Raw genomic sequence first — 17,256 nt, 5'->3', positions numbered from 1 at the left:
AAACACATGCATAAAACCTGTCTAGACAAAGAGCACTTAACTTTCTTCTACTGTTCATCTTCTAGGAATAGAAATCCTACAATGAAAGTTGTTTTATTATCAAACCAGTGGGAACACTCTCTAGACGATAACCAGCCCACCTCAGTTTGGCCATTGCACCCTCAAAGTGCTAGACGCCTAAATTTTCATAAGAAAATCTTAACTCTCCCCTCCTCCTTGGTTGCATGTGGTTGCAGCCTTAATCAGTCATAGAAGCAATTCACATTCCAGGATCTTGCCAAAGATTACAGCCTGAACCCTGTGCTTAATTAAATATTATTTACCCAAAGCAAGATAGCCCTAATTTCTAAACCAAAACCAGGTACACAGCCTGACAGGTTATAGACAGTTAAGAATATGCTGTATAATGTGCACTGTAAAATGGCCATTAACAACTGAAAGCAACACATACAAAAATAATTTTTTCTTGCACAGACTATAATCCCTAAGAAGAATATACCAAAAAGACCAGAAAAAGGGTAAGAATATTTTAAAAATAATTATAACACAGTGAAAAAAAATTTAAGTGCAAACCAAAAGCTTGCTACAAATATCATAAACACAAATTATTTCAAAAGGTTTTATAAACTGAAAGAATGTTATGATAATACTGCTTACCATCTGAAAGGTTTAAACAGAGCCAATCCAAGGCAGAATGAAGATCACCACCATGTAAGAGTGTGTTAGTCATGGCATCTTCAATGTCCTTAGTTTTAAACGAAAATGCTTGTAAAGCCATGTATAAATCCTATGGAAGGGAAATGTGAAAAAGCCATTCTGTCAATTTTCTGTTTTTTCATTACTAAGTGTATTCTCCCATTCATTTTAAAACAGAAATTCTGACACAAATTATAACTTCAAAAGTATCTTTTTCTCTTTTTTTCCAGTTTGAAGAATTATTTTATTTGAGAACTAGAGAATTTGAGAACTACAGAAAAATAAAAAATGACCAGGAGAAATTGCTCATATTCTCTCTATCCAAAGATACTGTCTGCAATGCAATGTGGGTCCTTCAGTCATTTTTTTGTGATTTTTTAAAAAACAAATTTCATTTAACATTGTAACTAAGCATCTTCCCAAATTATTAGAAATTGTTCATCACTTGTAATAGTTACAGAATATTCCACTGGATAGATATACCATAATCTTGAGAGTCCCCTGGATTGCAAGGAGATCCAACTAGTCCATTTTGAAGGAGATCAGCACTGGGATTTGTTTGGAAGGAATGATGCTAAAGCTGAAACTCCAGTACTTTGGCCACCTCATGCGAAAAGTTGACTCATTGGAAAAGACTCTGATGCTGGGAGGGATTGGGGGCAGGAGAAGGGGACGACAGAAGATGAGATGGCTGGATGGCATCACTGACTCGATGGACGTGAGTCTCAGTGAACTCCGGGAGTTGGTGATGGACAGGGAGACCTGGTGTGCTGCGATTTACGGGGTCGAAAAGAGTAGGACACGACTGAATGACTGAACTGAACTATACATTTTCCTACTGGTGCTCACTTGGAATGTTTTCTTTTTCTTAAATCATAAGCCGTGCTTCAATGAACGTGTTCATATAAAAAGTAAAGCTTTTTAATGTACTTTCTAACACATTTTTAGATCTGGGCAAGACTGGGTTGAAATTCAGACTTTTTATTTTGAAAGTGAAAAGTGAAAAGCTCAGTCGTGTCCAACTCTTTTTGACCCCATAGATTATAGCCCATGGAATTTTCCAGGCAAGAGTACTGGAGTGAGTTGCCATTTCCTTCTCCAGGGATCAAAACCAGGTCTCCCACATTGCAGGCAGAGGCTTTACGTCTAAGCCACCAGGGAAGCCCTTTTTACTTTGCTAGTAATTAACAACCTCAGGCTATAATTTATATAATCCTTCTAAGCCTCAATTTCTTCATTTGAAAAATGGGGCAAAATACCTTCCAGCATTGGTGTGTCAGAGAAAATGTAAGCAAAGTGCCCACTACAAGTCCAACAGCATTTGGGGGATGTAATTTTCACATCACTATTTTAATGTGTACGCTTACATTTGGCACTTCTTCCTCATTTTTGCAGATGGAACTAATCTACATGAAATTTCAATGGAAGTTGAAAAGTCAAGGGAACACTCTTACATTGCTGGTGGGAATGTAAACTGAAACAGCCACTATGGAAGATGGTATGCAGACTCCTTAAAAAGCTAGGATAAGACCACCATATGACCCAGCAATCCTACTCTTAGGCATATACCCTGAGGAAAACAAAACTGAAAAAGACACATGTATCCCAGTGTTCACTGCAGCACTATTTACAACAGCTAGAACACGGAAACAACCTTGATGTCCACTGACAGAAGAATGGATAAAGAAGCTGTTACATATATACAATGGAATACTACTCAGCCATAAAAAGGAATGCATTTTAATCTGTTCTAATGAGGTGGATGAAACTAGAGCCCATTATACAGAGCAAAGTAAGTCAGAGAAATATAAATATCGTTACTGACACATATATATGGAATCTGAAGAGATGGCACCGATGAATTTATTTTCAGGGCAGCAAAGGAGAAAGAGACAAAGAGAATGGACCTATGGACAAGGTGGAAGGAGAGGAGGGAAAAGGTGAGATATATGGAGAGAGTAACACAGAAATTTACAATATCATGTGTAAAACAAATAGAAAATGGGAATTTGCTGTATGACTCAGGGAACTCAAACAGGGGCTCTGTCACAGGCTGAAGGGCGGAGTCGGGAGGGAAATGGGAGGGAGGTCTGGGAGAGAGGGGACATGGGTGTATCTATGGCTGATTCTTGTTGATGTATGACAGAAAACCACAAAATTCTGTAAAGCAATTATCCTTCAATTAAAAAAAAATTTTTTTTAAATGCTCCACTAAAAATAAGTAACTTTAAAAAAAGGTTTGCAAAATACCTGTAATTTTTTGGCAGTAAGTCTTCCAGAAATCACTCCCTTGTTATTATTTTGCTTTTTGTGTTCATTTATCACTCCAATAATTTTTTGCTCTAGTTTGTTATTAATTACCACCTATTGAGACCAAAAAGATAGCATCAATTAGAAGATGAATTACTAAATAACATTTAATAATTAAATAATTAGAAGGAATCCGTTTTCTATATCCCAGAATTTCAGCTGAAATCAGATACAGCAATTATACTGGAATACCATTCATTGGATCACATTCCTATCACATATTTTAAGAAAAAATGAGGTATGGTAAAAACAACATCTGGCAAGACAAAAATCCTTTTACAAAGCCTCTTTAAGCCATGTATCTCATGACACTGTCCTTGGACCACCCTTATGTTGCCACCACAGAGACAGATTCCTAAGCCTTATTAAACATACTGAATCTGAATCCTTGGGGAAAGAACCCAGAAATGTGCCTTAATATAAAGCAACCTAAGCACATCTGCCTGAAAGAATGGATGCGACGCTAAAAAAGGGGCAAATCAATTAAAGTAAAAACTTGTATTAACATAAATTGTACTATTAGATTACACAAACTATTTTCGCTTCTACTGTTTGTCTTCAATTTTTTTCCTACTTGCCATTCTATCTTCTGTTGTTTCCATATACTTAACCTAAGATTACGTAACAATCTACCCTCAAATATATCTTCCTTTGGTCACATCTTTAATGAATGCTCACTATGAGCAATGCACAAAAACATACTTTAGGAATTCAGTCTAGCACAAGAAACATATAGAAAAAGAAACTGTAACCCAGCATGTCATTATTAAGAAGACATAAGAAGGGGAAGTAGAGCTTTCTAGCCAGAGAGCCTATGGACAAAAGTCTGGAGTCATAAAATCGTATGGGATTTAGGGGAACAATGAGATGTGAACTGAAATTTTAAGTGGAGCAGAGTAATGGAGAAGGCTGGAAAGGTATTCCAAGTCAGATCTGAAGGGATGTGTATGCTAGACTTAGAAGTTTGGACCTTACCCAGCTCTTCCTTAATTTCTTAGAGGCTCTCAACAGATGATTTAATTTTATCATAAAAGTACTTTTATCATTTACTTTTTACCATAAAAAGTATGATTTACTTTTTATTTTGTATAGATGAATAATTATTGTACTGTTTACAAAACTTAAAATATCCCATCATTTACTTACATTTAAGAGTACAGATTTTTTTTTTTAAGTAACATTTCTTGGAATGACTCAAAACATGGGTACTCACTTTCAAAATAGATTTATCCAGATTTGCAGGACCACCAGAATCATTTGCAGAATTAAAACTGTAAATTTTCGGACCTATACATAACAGACAATAAACAGGTAATTTAATGATCAATATCCATTACACTATTTTAATTTTTGTCTAAAGATCACTAAATATTAAATATTTGATCTCAACTCTTTCTTTTCCACTTTACCAAATAACCCAATACAGAAGTCAGCAATACTGCTCAATTTTTGAAAACATTTTACTGTTTAGCATTCTCTAGGTTAACTAGTTTCTCACAGAGTGCAATGCTTCAGCACTTAGCTGAAGGAAGACCTCTTAGAGGATATTTGATTCCTGGCAGAGAAGATGGGTAACTTTGAAGAGAAAAAGGAAGTGGGAGCACCTATCATGTCTCCTGCTGAGTACAAGGTTGCTGTATCAGTGTCCAAGGCTGCTGAAACAAATCATCATGGACTTGGTGGCTGAATACACAAACATTCACTCACAATTCTGGATGCCAGAAGTCCAAAATCAAGGTGTTGGTAGGACCATACTTCATCTGATGGCCCTACATAACTCTTTTTTCTTGCTTCTTCTGGCGATCCCAGGTGTTTCCTGGCTTGTCTGTCTTGCTCCTAAAATGGGCCTTCACATGGCCTTATTCCTTTTGTCTGTGTCCAAATCTTCCTCTCCTTTCTCTGGACCCTAGTCACTGGGCTTAGGGCTCTCCCTAAATCCAGGATGATTTCATCTTGAGATCCTTAACCATTACATCTGCAATGATCTTCTTTCCAAAAAAGATCATATTCTGAGGTTCCAGGTAGACGTGAGCGTTTGGGTGAATACTACTGAATCCACTATAGTTGTCAAATCTGTTCCAGTCAATAAAAATACTATATGTTATCAGTCTTCTAACAATGACTAACCAGGAGAGAATAAATTTTATTTTCAAACTTTGGTCTCATGACCTCCTTCTCTCTTAAAAATTACTGAAGATCCCAAGTACTTTTTGTTTATGTGGGTTATAATAGTGATATTTATCACATATTGATAAAAGAGAAAATTTTAAAAACATTAATTCATTGAAAATAAATTTTACTATGTGTTAAAATAAGTATTACTTTTATGAAAAGTTTTTTACTAGATTAAAAAAACTGTTTTCTACTTTTGCAAATCTCTTAATGTCTAGCTTCTGCATTTAATCTTCTGTAAAATCGCACATCAAGTAGTCACTGTACATTAGTGAGAAAATATAAATGAAAATGACAAATAACATTTTAGATTATGAATATAGTTTGATCTCATTAAGCCTCAGCTAGAAAGGTGTCAATAATTCCCCAGGATCCCCGAGCACACTTTTGAGAACCACAACTATATAAAAATCATCCTAGAATTGTACAAAACCTAGTTACTCTTTGTTTTCAGTTAGAGAAACCTAACATTTTTTCACTTAGAGAAACCTAACATTAAAGAGTTGCTTATTATAATTTTAAATTCAAGGATTTTAGTCTCTGTTGACTTACATTGGGTTGTTCATTTTAAGACACTAGTAAATATGTTAAAAGATAGTAAGAATTCTGGTATAGTATGGTTTTCCTCATCTTCTGGTCTCAGACTTTACCTTAATCCTAGTAACCTTGTTCATAAACTAATGTCAATGGTAATAAAGTACATATCAGCAGTCTTTAATCATTTCTGGGGGTCTTACCAGTTGTAGTAAATTCATTCACAAATTTAGCATACTAATCAATCCCTAAACCCATGCAAAGGCAATCCACCCCCCTCCCCCTACCACACACACACCCAACCATTAACCTTTTCTATAGATGGATGTTTCATTACCAAGAGAATACTGAGAAACAGTTCAAGGTTGACGTGTTACTGTCAGAGGTAAGACTGTAAATTCCTTTAGTAACTTTTGCTTTATTTTCTTTCTTGTTTTGGCAATGCCACACCACTTGCAGGATCTTAGTTTCCTCATCAGTAATTGAACTCTGCAGTGAAAATGCCAAGTTCTATTCACTGGACCATCAGGAGATTCTGGATTGGTTTTGTTTTTTAGTGAATTGAAGATTGCAGTCAGTTCTCATTTGTCTCCTCCAACCATTGCACCTAAAACATCCAATCATCACTTGCTTGAGGTCAGTTTATACTGCAAACTTCCAGAGGGCAAATAAAAGAAGATCTAAGTCCCCAGAACATCAAGAGGGGAATGAACATTCATACTGCTGTGCATTCCCTGAGTGTCAGTCAGGGTCTCTGAAAATGGTGTGCTTTCATTTTAATCAATACTCTGAGAAACTGAAGTAATAATGAGATCATGCCAGGGATAATACCAATTAAATCAAGTTAACCAGTAAGGCCCTTTCATTTTCAAATTCTTCCTAAAACATGCTAACAAATGTTTTTTAATCAATACGAATAAAAAGTCCAAAATTTGAGATGCATTTTAAAACAATCTGAAACAAGTCCTTCTAAAACGTATTTATACTTCCTGCCATAATACTACTACAATAAGCAAAATTCAAAGCATTTCATGATGTAATATTTATTATGAATATCTATTATTGTGCCAAGAGGCTTGCAGAGCCTACCCAATTCTCTGAGACTCTTAATTTGGTCTCCTCTCCTATCAGCCAGCCAACTTTCAGAATAGAAACCTAACAGCTCCCCAGTCCCAAATTCTGTTACCTAGGAAGGAGTGATGGCACCAGAAGAAAATAGATACCAAAACTTGGACATGAGTAAGCCTATTTTCAAATACAATCCTAAGTCAACAGGCCATGGAATAAAAATGGTCCCCATTCTTTTGCCAAGTAACCTGCATAAGATGTATGACAGTTACCTTTTTTGCTGTTTAGAAACCCTTCTCCAAGTTTTGGTTTTGTTTCAGAAGAAGGGAGTTACTGGAAATTTGACTAGAAATAAGGAAGTTAGTGTGCAGTACGTATCTTCAAGGCAAATGCACTAAGGATTTCAATTTATAATGACTACACGTGGACAATGGAACTTATGTAACTGGCTCTCAGAAATACTTATTAAAGCTGAAGCACAGAAAAACGAAGTAATTTCCTCAAGACGACTCAGTGAGGAAGAAGAGGCAACAGCCAGAATCAGTTTCCTGTTGCCCAATACTCTTAGAATATATTCCTTTTACACAGTATTGCATTTTACATCATACAGGGATTGTAACCATCTACCATCACTAAGACATTCACTGTGAGATGCTGATGCTAGTGATCGGTGGATTGAGGCACCCTGGCTCCCTTCTGCAAGAGCATCCAAATCAGCCAAGAGATGCAGTCAGGAATAAGACCCAGTCTTGTCCTCACAGTGCTTTTCTCATGAAGTAATTCAGCAACTAATTATCCAAGTAAGCTATAAAGAGGAACTACAGAGTATCTGGAGAATAAATGAGAGCTAGCTGACATAATCGAAGCAGTCAGGCTGTCTGAGGAAGTCCACAGAGCCACCGCTACCTGACTAATCCTAGCTAAGGTCTCTTCCCCATTTAATACCAACACCAGTCCCGGCTCTTTCACCCCACCCACACAGACTGTCTTCCTGCTTCATTTCAAGCTCCCATCTTAGGGCCTTCACCTTTGTTCCCTAAGCTCACTCTCTCCAGATGTAGCTGGTTGCTACAAATCATCTCAGCAGGTTTCCTCAGAAAAGCCATCTCTGTTCTAAATCAGACCGCACCACTGATTTATTCTTTACCAAGACACTGTTTTCTTTGATGGCACTTTTTCTGTTTTATTTTGGTGACCTTAAAAAATATTTATAATGGCTTTCAAGACATCAGTCCCCTTGTCTTATTTCCCTCTTAAGATTTGAAGTCTCAACTAGGTTTAATACTTTTCATAAACACAAGCCTTATGGTTGTAAGTAGCCTCCACCAACCTTCAGTGATATAAGCAGTAATCTCAGTTTGTTCTGTTCTTATGGTATCCTCTGTACCTCAAATCTTGCCTGGCACACAGCAGCTCTTCAAGAATTATTTGATGAACAAAAGAAATGAAAAAACAGAAGTGGAAGAACACCTAGAAGTGTGCCAAGAACCATGCTGTAGCACTAGTCAATTTCTACCTGTAGATGAGAGTTCAGTTTTGAGGACATATGCTATGTACAATTCTTCAAATTGTTTGAAAAGACAGAGAGAGATGGAAGGGGAGGAAAATACTAACATTTACATTAGGAACAAAAAAGAGTTTAGAGATAATTTTTTCTGTGTATTTTGTCACTTTTTCTTCCAAGTAAGCCTATTATATAAAAATATCCAAACAGAAAAAAGAAAACAAAATCATGTGGCAATCACATTTTATTTATCTGCTATATATACAGATATTGATTTATGGTTACATAAAATTCTCTACAAATTTGGTAGATAACCTCTCATGTTCTCTCGATTTCTTGGTCTTGATAATTTCTCTGATTTGTCCTTGTCACTTATCCAAGAAATTTTTTGGATGACTATATTCAGAACATTTAAGTAGAGATTGAGGGATATTAATACATATCCACGAAACAGTTCTTACCTCCTATAATTTTGTAGGACAGATAAAATATGTAATTCCTCAGATCTAAATATCAAAAAGAATGATTCAAACAATGATACACGAGCTGTGGAATAGGAAGAATTTTAATAGTAGTTGCTATCTGAGGTGGGTATTACAGGATTCTGGTAGATAGTGTTGGGGATAGAAGCCATTCCATAAGAGAAAATGGCAAGAATCAACACAAGGAGGCAGAAAGCCAACAGCTGAATTTGGGGCAGTGAAAACACAGAGAAAGTGTTACAGGTGAATACCAGAATTAGTTTCCCTCGTGGCTCAGTAGTAAAAAATCTGCCTGCAAAGCAGGAGATGCAGGAGACCTGGGTTCAGTCCTGGGTTGGGAAGATCTCCTGGAGGAGGAATGGCAACCCACTCCAGTATTCTTGCCTGAAAAATGCCATGGACAGAGAAGTCTGGTGGGCTATAGTCCACAGACTCACAAAGAGTTGGACATGACGGAGCATACACACACAATACAGGAACTAGTAAAAAGGCTAGAAAGGGTGGTCTTAGATACAAGCTGAATCGTTGGTACTTTATCACAATGTCAGTAAAAATGCTGTAGAACAACTTGGGAAGTGATATAACCAATGCAGTGATTCTGAAGATCAATCCAATACTTCATGCAGGACAGACTGGAGGAGGAAAAAAGAGCACAGCTAGGGAGATCCATTAGAAGGCTGTGCTCATACTCCACAAATTCATGAGTGCCTAAAATGAGGTGTGAATAGTATAAATCAAAAGTGAAAAGGGGCATACATGGAAGACAAATAAGCAAAGACTATATGGAGCTTGAGAACTGACTGGATGTGAAGAAGAAAGGAAGGCATTAAAATATAACTACTGACATTGAATAAAGAGGAATATGGAAGAACAGAAACAAAGAAGTCACAGGAGAAGCTAGTTTGGGAGGGAGTAATTAGCCATGTTATTAAATTTGACATGCTCACAAAATAGGGCCAGATCTCCAAATCAGTGTAGAAATGGCTGACTTAAGCTTGGAATAAAGACCACGACTGGACGTGCTGATTGAGGAGTCACCTACACAGGAGAAGATAGAAGTAACGGAAGTAGATGAGTTCTTCTGGAAGAGCTGGAGAGGGAATCATACTGTAAGACTGACACGTTCAGCAAGTGTCACATTTTGGGTTTGGGGGACTGGGAAGCCAAAGAACACAACAAATGACTGTTAGAAAGTTCAAAGAACTCAGAGCAATAGCACGAAAAGGAAGAGGCTGATTCACAGAGTAAAAGTGCCACAGAATCGTCCAGAAAAAATACTATGCATTTCTAATTGCAGGCATAGCAATTCTGTAGTTAAAATATTACGATAAGTTGCAGGACAAAGAATTATTATTCATCTTCTAAGTGAAAGTTTGTTACCTGCCTACTTCAGTCTCATCTCCTTTCCTCTTTAGGCAATGCTTACATTCTGAGTATCTCAAAGGCCCATGCTCTTTCCTGACTCAAGATCTTGGCATGTAGTGTTCCTTCCTGCACAGAAATACTATTCTCCCCATTTTTCATGGAGTTAATACCAATCCATCCCCCCAATACCATCACTTTCTCAAAGACACCATCCAATACTCCTCTTTTTTCCCAGTAAAAATCAGATTACCCTGTAAAATTCTCTTTCCTAGCGACACTTAACAATCACAAAGCAATGTTTGTGTAACTATTGCCATTACACTGGCAAGCTCCAAGAGTGGTGATTTATCTATTTTGCTCATCCCATACACGGAGGTTTTCAATACATATTTGTTGGACGAATATTTCTGCAAGAACAAGCAAATACGCTAAGCAGAAAAAAATAGCGTATTAATTGTCCATCTTTTGAAACCAGCTGTAAAAGAGGTCTGTTGATCTGCAGCCAGAACTGGCAATCTCCAAGATGAATTATCAAACCAAAATGCACAAGAAGCAAAAACGCATTGCTGCGATAAAGATCGCTGACAATTTTGACAGCAGATTATACCCATATGCATTGGAGAAGGAAATGGCAACCCACTCCAGTGTTCTTGCCTGGAGAATCCCAGGGACGGCGGAGCCTGGTGGACTGCCGTCTATGGGGTCGCACAGAGTTGGACACGACTGAAGCGACTTAGCAGTAGCAGTAGCAATACCCATATTCGGGGTGTAAGCGCTGAAATTCTTATTAAGTACTGACTTTTCCATAACACGTGGAAGCGCTACATCGTGGCTGAAAATGGTCTGAGAAGCAAGGAGAAAAAGGGTCTGGCTCTGGGAGGTTAACAACTCCACACACTACTCTCTGCATTCGCCTCGCTAGAGGGTGGCTCAGGACCGATCCCTGCAGAAACGAGAGCTAATGCAAATTTTTTTTTGTTTGTTTCTTCTCAAGGCAAATGGAGGTTAGGTGGGGGGACGCTACCGTCGGAACTCTGGAGGCCCGAACAGCCTACACTAATCTAAAACAAGGCTACCAGATGGGGAGACAGTAGCTCTGGGTGTGAAATAAATTTTAAGATCGAGGGTCTGCCCACGTGCTAAAGCTTCTCCCTCGAGACTGGCAGTTGAAGCTCCGGAGGAGTCCGGGGCCTGACCGTTCATACCTTGCTTGACCCGGGGCTCCCTGGTGCTGGCAGCGGCGGCTGGGGCCGGCCTGGACACAGGCTTCTTGTTTTGGGCCTCCCCGGTAGCTCCGGCCTCGGAGGATTTGGCTCTGGAAGCAGACACGGCAGCCCGGACCGCCGCGGCCCCCGGCGTCTTGTGTTTCTTGTTCTTGCCACCCATGTTGCAGCTGTGGCAGAAGACCTCTCCCTATCCAGCTACCGGCACCACTCCCGTACGGCCTCCAAAAGATCTTCACATTCCCCCTGTCCCAAGCCGCCACCTTGCGCCCTCAATCCGGGCTTCTCGGGCCTGGACGACCGCTGCTTCGTAATTGGTCGGGCTCGCCAAGATCCCGCCTCCTCTCCGCCCCAGGTGTCCGCGGCGTGCCGGGAATCCTGGCCGAGGTCCCTTCTTAGCCACGGATGTGTTCTTCCGCCAGTGGGAAAGGAAAGATCAGAGGAGAAAAAGGAAGCGGGGAAGAAGTCTCGGCGACTGCGTTACTCCACTAATTTTATCACCCGCGGGCCCCCGTTGAGGCTTCTCGCAGCCTCACTGTCGTCACTGTCGGTGCGGTCGCGGAGCATTGTGGGTAGGAAGGAAATTGGGTCTCGCCGCTACGAAAGATGGCTGACGCTTTCGGGGATGAGCTGTTCAGCGTGTTCGAGGACGACTCGACCACGGCTCCTGGAGCCAAAAAAGACAAGGAGAAGGGGAAGTGGAAGGGGCCTCCAGGGTCTGCAGAAAAGGCCGGGTAAGGAAGATGATCCCAGTGTTAAAGGAAGAAAATCGTACTGTCTTTTGAAGACCTCGAGAAGTGGGGTGGGTGTAGGGTGTTCATGATAGGAGTAGGGAAGTGAAGGGGGTTGAGAAAAATGAAGAGGAAGGAAGAATGTTGGTTTGAGGACGCTGGGTCTTGGCGTTTCCCGGTGACCGCAGGCAGCGTGGGCTCCTGGCCCTGCAATTCCCTGATGCCGGCATGAGGCCTGACTCTGCGCCTGCCTGAGTCTACCCGGGGGGTCGTGAAGGCATGGCAGCTTTTTCTTAGTTTCCGCACCCGCAGCACCAGCACCAACTGGGCACAGAGCCTTTAATACACGAAACGAACCACCAGTTGCGTAAAGGGTTAAGAGGCTTAGAAACTGTGACTTGGAGAGGACAGGGCAAATAGCAGCAGAAGGGAGAGAAATTCAGTCTCCAAGCTGGAGTTTTCTTGCCCATAATGAGATGATAGCGCCAATCACTAGGGTTTTGATGAAGATTAAATGAGATAGTATGTGTAAAGCGCCTAACAGTGCTTAGCATATATTGGATTCTTAGGTGCTGGCTTTCTTTGATTTCATTAAGAAAAACTAAAAAATTACTGGTCCCTGAAACGTCAATTAAAATAAGATGATTCCTTAGTAATGAACAAAATTTACTCTTGACATTGGAGGAAGATACCCAGTAGATGCTTGAGTTAAGTTAGACATAATTTTACTTTCAAGGAATTTTTATTTGAAGTAAGGAAGTGGAACAGATACATATTTTGAAGAGTAGGAGATTGGAATATAATAAGCTATTATGTACACTGAAGTGCTATTAAAGTTCAGAAAAGTGGTATCTGTTTGTGGTGTCCAGAGAGATTTACATGCAAGAAGCTATCCTAAGTTGAGGAAATGATTCCTTATTGATGCTGAGATTTTTTTTTTTCTTTTGGTAGCACGGGTTGGCCTAGAGGAAGTGTTTGCTTAGGACTACAAGAGATAAAGCAGAGGATATAAATTGGTTTTAGATTATGAGGAGCCTTGAATAACAGGCAGATGACTTTTGATTTTATTTTTAAAAAAACCCAGTGTGTGTGTGGGGGTGCGCCCATTGAACATGTAACTTGGTAACTGGAGAAGTAGAGTGTTAGTTTAGATAAATTAATTTGGTAGCATTTGTTGATATGTTTAAAGAGGAAAGGCACTGATAGTAAAAGTAAATTAAAAAGTATTTAAATTGTCTAATTATGAGATTATAAGGACTTCAGCTCAGGAGGTGACAGAAGGAAGGAAAAAGATATAAAATGTTGTAAAGGAAAAAATTGACAGACTTAATTTAAGGAGAACAATGGAAAGGGGGGTCAAAAGAGATGTTTTGAATTTGGATATCAGGAAGAAGAAAAATAGGGAAATTTATAGGTGATTTTGATTTGAAAATTAATTCGGCTCAAGGCAAAGTGAATTGATGATAGTGTATCCGTATTGAAGCAGTCCATTGGGCAGTTTTAATTTGGATTTGAAGTAATACCAGAACTGAAGGTATATATCTGGATGTTACTTGAATTGGAACTGTTTGAAGTGAAGATTTCTCTGGGAATGTGTAGTTTTCATACACATGACAGAGATTATAGGGACATCAGAACAATCAAAGAATGTAAAATGTCACATGTAAGAAAGAATGACAGAAAGGAGAAAAAAAATAGTCTTCCTCTGTCATTAAGTTAGAGGGTTTAGTAGTTTTGGATAACTTTTCAGGGAAAATGAGGAAGGACAGATTTTTGTTTTTTTCCAAACAGAAGTAATTAATTTCTGTAGTTTGAATGGGCAACTATGATGTTATGAAGATGCATGCATGCGTGCTCAGTTGCTAAGCAGTGTCCCACTCTTTGAGACCCAATGGACTATAGCCCGCCAGGCTCCTCTGTCCATGGGTGTCTCCAGGCAAGAATACTGAAGTGGGTTGCCCTGCTCTCCAGGGGATCTTCCCCACCCAGGGATTGACCCCACGTCACTTATGTCTCCTGGATTGGCAGGTGGGTTCTTTACCACTAGCACTGCCTGAGAGGCTCCTGTTATATCCCTAAAGTCCTTTATTTTACAAGTCTCTTTTTCCCTTATGCTGTTGATTGCTTCTGGAAGCGTAGATGAGAGGAGAATCCAGCTCATTTGTCCTGTATAGTTTTCCACATCCTGAAATTGCTCTTATACTACCATTTAACTAGCTTCTCTATCCTCAATTATTTACTACAAACTGTCCTTATATTTAGAGCTGAACTATCCAATGTATAGTAGTCCTCACCCCTTATCTGGAGGAGAAGGCCCCGACAGAGAGTGAGATGGTTGGATAGCATCACCGACTCAATGGACATGAGTTTGAGCAAACTCCAGGAGATGGTGAAGGACAGGGAAGCCTAGCATGCTGCAGTCCATGGGGACATGGCTTAGCAACTGAACAATCCCTTATCTGAGTGGGATAGGTTCCAAGAGCTCCAGAGGATGCCTGGAACCTTGGAGAGTACCAAAACATGTATGTAGTATTTTTTTTTTTAATGTAATACTATCTTTGAAAGCATAATTTATAAATTAGACATGATAAGAGATTAAAATTATTAATAATAAATTATATCAATCTATAAGTTGAAAACTTTCACCTTTTCACTTAAAGTAAGCACTTGACAGCTTCTCTTTGGCTCTCAAAATTGCCAACATCACTACTTTTGCAGCTTGGGGCCATTATTGAGTAAAACAAGAATTACTTAAACACAAGCACTGCCATGCCAGTTCAGTGATCTGAGAACTTAGACACTAAGTGACTACAAGCTGGATGCTGTGGGCATAGGGATGATTCGTGTCCCATGTGGGATGGAGCAGGAATGCACAAGATTTCAGCGTGCTGCTCAGAAAGGTGTCCAGTTTAAAACTTACAGATAATTTACCTCTGTAATTTTCCATTTAATATTTTTGGACCTCAGTTGACCCAGGGCAACTGAAGCCTTGGAAAGCAAAAACACAGATAAGGGGAGACTGCAGTAATAGCTACTACCTATCAGTAGCTGTTGAGCACTTAAATGTAGCTAATCAGAATTGAGATGTGTTGTAAATTGAAAATATACACTGTATTTTGATGACTTGATATAAAAAATATCCAGTAGTTCATTTTTATTTTTATATATTGAAATTTTAATATGTAGTATATTTGAAGTTAAATATATTAAAACTGGCTTCTTTTGAAGTTATTTTTATATGGTTACTAGAAATTTAAAGTTATGTCAGTAATTGCATGTATATATCTTAAACAGTACTGATGTAGAGACTTGATTAGCTTCAGATTCAGTTGTTTAGATAAGAATACAATATTAAAGAATAATAAAACTCTTCTGAAGGAAAATATTCCACCATGAAATTAGGTTTTAAACTTGTCAAAGTTATAGGAACTATATTTCTTTGTTTTATAGTTATCATCAACTGTTAGTAGGTTTTTATTACAATGGTTTGGTTGATGCTTACTAATTCAGACCGAATAATAAAATGTTAAAATTAGAGGAATCATAATTATCATTTAAATGTCTTCTTTTACTGAAAGCCAAAGATATTAATGGCTTGTCCAAAGGAGATTCATGTAAGTAATATGGGATAACTATGAATACCTATTCCACTAAATTGAGAGTGAGATGTTTTACGTATGTCAGGTTTTGCTAAGCATCAAAGAGTAAACTTCGTTATAGAAAGATTATAGCGTATAGATCAATACTAGTATTCATTGGTTCTTAAAAAAAAAAAAAAACTTTTCTATTGAAATAAAACATGTAAGAAAGGTGTGGAAGTCATGGGACAGATTTTTATAAAGTGAACATGCCAGTGTAACCCCATTTGGGATGAAAAGTAGAATATTGTAGAAATCCCTCCTCTTTTTCCCCCCAGAAAAGTGACTAACATGATAACCACATGTGTTACTTTTTTTTTTTCCTGTTTGTAGATATAATGTAAATGGATTCGTATATGTTATTTTGTGTCGAGCTTTTGCTCAGCATTGTAAAATTCTTAACTGTAGCTCCAGCAGTACTTTTCAAAGTATGATTAAGTTTTGATGTGGGGTCAGAGGAATATTCCCAGTTATCTGAAAAGTCTGCTCCTTTTCAACTACATCAGATTGGATTTTTCTTCATATACTTAAGCCAAAAACCATATCACAAGTTGAAATAGATGAGAGTCCAACTGTCTTCTATTAAGCTAGACATTAAAGGCACGTGGAGTAATAGAAAACATTACCATTATTCTCATTTAAATCTTTTTGGGGAAATACTTATTTTCTGTCAAAAATGTTATTTATGGTAACTTCTAATAGGTCAGTTATGCCTCAGCATTGCCTTGTGCTCAGTCTTATCCAACTCTTTGCGACCCCATGGACTGGAACCTTCCAGGCTCCTTTGTTGATGGGATTTTCCAGGCAAAAATACTGGAGTGGGTTGCCATTTCCTCCTCCAGGCGATCTTTCGCATCCAGGGATTGAACCCACGTCTCCTGTGTCTCTTTGCATTGCAGGCGGATTCCTTACCCACTGACCCATTGGGGAAGCCCTAACTTCTAATAGTTATTGGCCATTTTAAAATGAATAACTAAACTTAAAATTTTTTCAGTTTTAATAGTTAATATGGTAACTATCAATAGATATGACTACATAAACAAAATTCCTTTGAATACTGAATAACTTTTAGACTGGAAAAGGATTCTGAGATCAAAAATTTAAGAGTCTGTGATACTGTATAGTCTGATTTCCATTTTCCTGTAATTGTTTCTGAGCTTCTTTTCATATGCTTATTGGTGATTTGGATATCCTCTTATAAAGGGCCTGTTCTAGTCTTTTGCTCATTTTTAAATTGGGTTATCTTTTTAAATTTGTAGTCTTCCAGTACTTTAGATTTATTTGCCTTTTGTTATATGTGTGTTTTTTCCCACTTTGTCTTTCCTCTTTTTTTTAATTAATTTATTTTAATTGGAGGCTTATTACAGTATTGTAGTGGTTTTTGCCGTACATAGACATGAATCAGACATGGGTGTACATGTGTCCCCCATCCTGAGCCCCCCTCCCACCTCTCTCCCCACCTCTTTCCTCTCTTAATAGTACCTTTTGATTTACAGAAGCACTTAGTTTCAGTGCAGTCCATTTCATCAGAAT

The 17,256-nt window shown here is 38.5% G+C and overlaps 2 protein-coding genes across 2 annotated transcripts in view; one reads left to right on the top strand and one right to left on the bottom strand.

Annotated features, from left to right (window-relative positions):
• Positions 1–11,881, bottom strand: part of DHX29 (DExH-box helicase 29) — a 47,313-nt gene extending 35,432 nt beyond the window's left edge. The window contains exons 1-4 of the mRNA NM_001206134.1: positions 11,337–11,881; positions 4,220–4,293; positions 2,947–3,060; positions 658–787 (exon numbers count right to left, since the gene is read on the bottom strand). Of these exons, the coding sequence (NP_001193063.1) occupies positions 658–787; positions 2,947–3,060; positions 4,220–4,293; positions 11,337–11,517 (499 nt within the window). The 5' untranslated portion in view covers positions 11,518–11,881. The remainder of the gene's footprint in view (positions 1–657; positions 788–2,946; positions 3,061–4,219; positions 4,294–11,336) is intronic.
• Positions 11,882–11,930: 49 nt separating this feature from the next.
• Positions 11,931–17,256, top strand: part of MTREX (Mtr4 exosome RNA helicase) — a 91,241-nt gene continuing 85,915 nt past the window's right edge. Inside the window, 1 exon segment of the mRNA NM_001099012.1 lies at positions 11,931–12,088. Within this exon segment, the coding sequence (NP_001092482.1) occupies positions 11,961–12,088 (128 nt within the window). The 5' untranslated portion in view covers positions 11,931–11,960.

Source organism: Bos taurus, chromosome 20 (assembly GCF_002263795.3).
Source record: "Bos taurus isolate L1 Dominette 01449 registration number 42190680 breed Hereford chromosome 20, ARS-UCD2.0, whole genome shotgun sequence".
Lineage (NCBI taxonomy): Eukaryota > Metazoa > Chordata > Mammalia > Artiodactyla > Bovidae > Bos > Bos taurus.
This window is presented reverse-complemented; position numbering and strand designations above follow the sequence as displayed.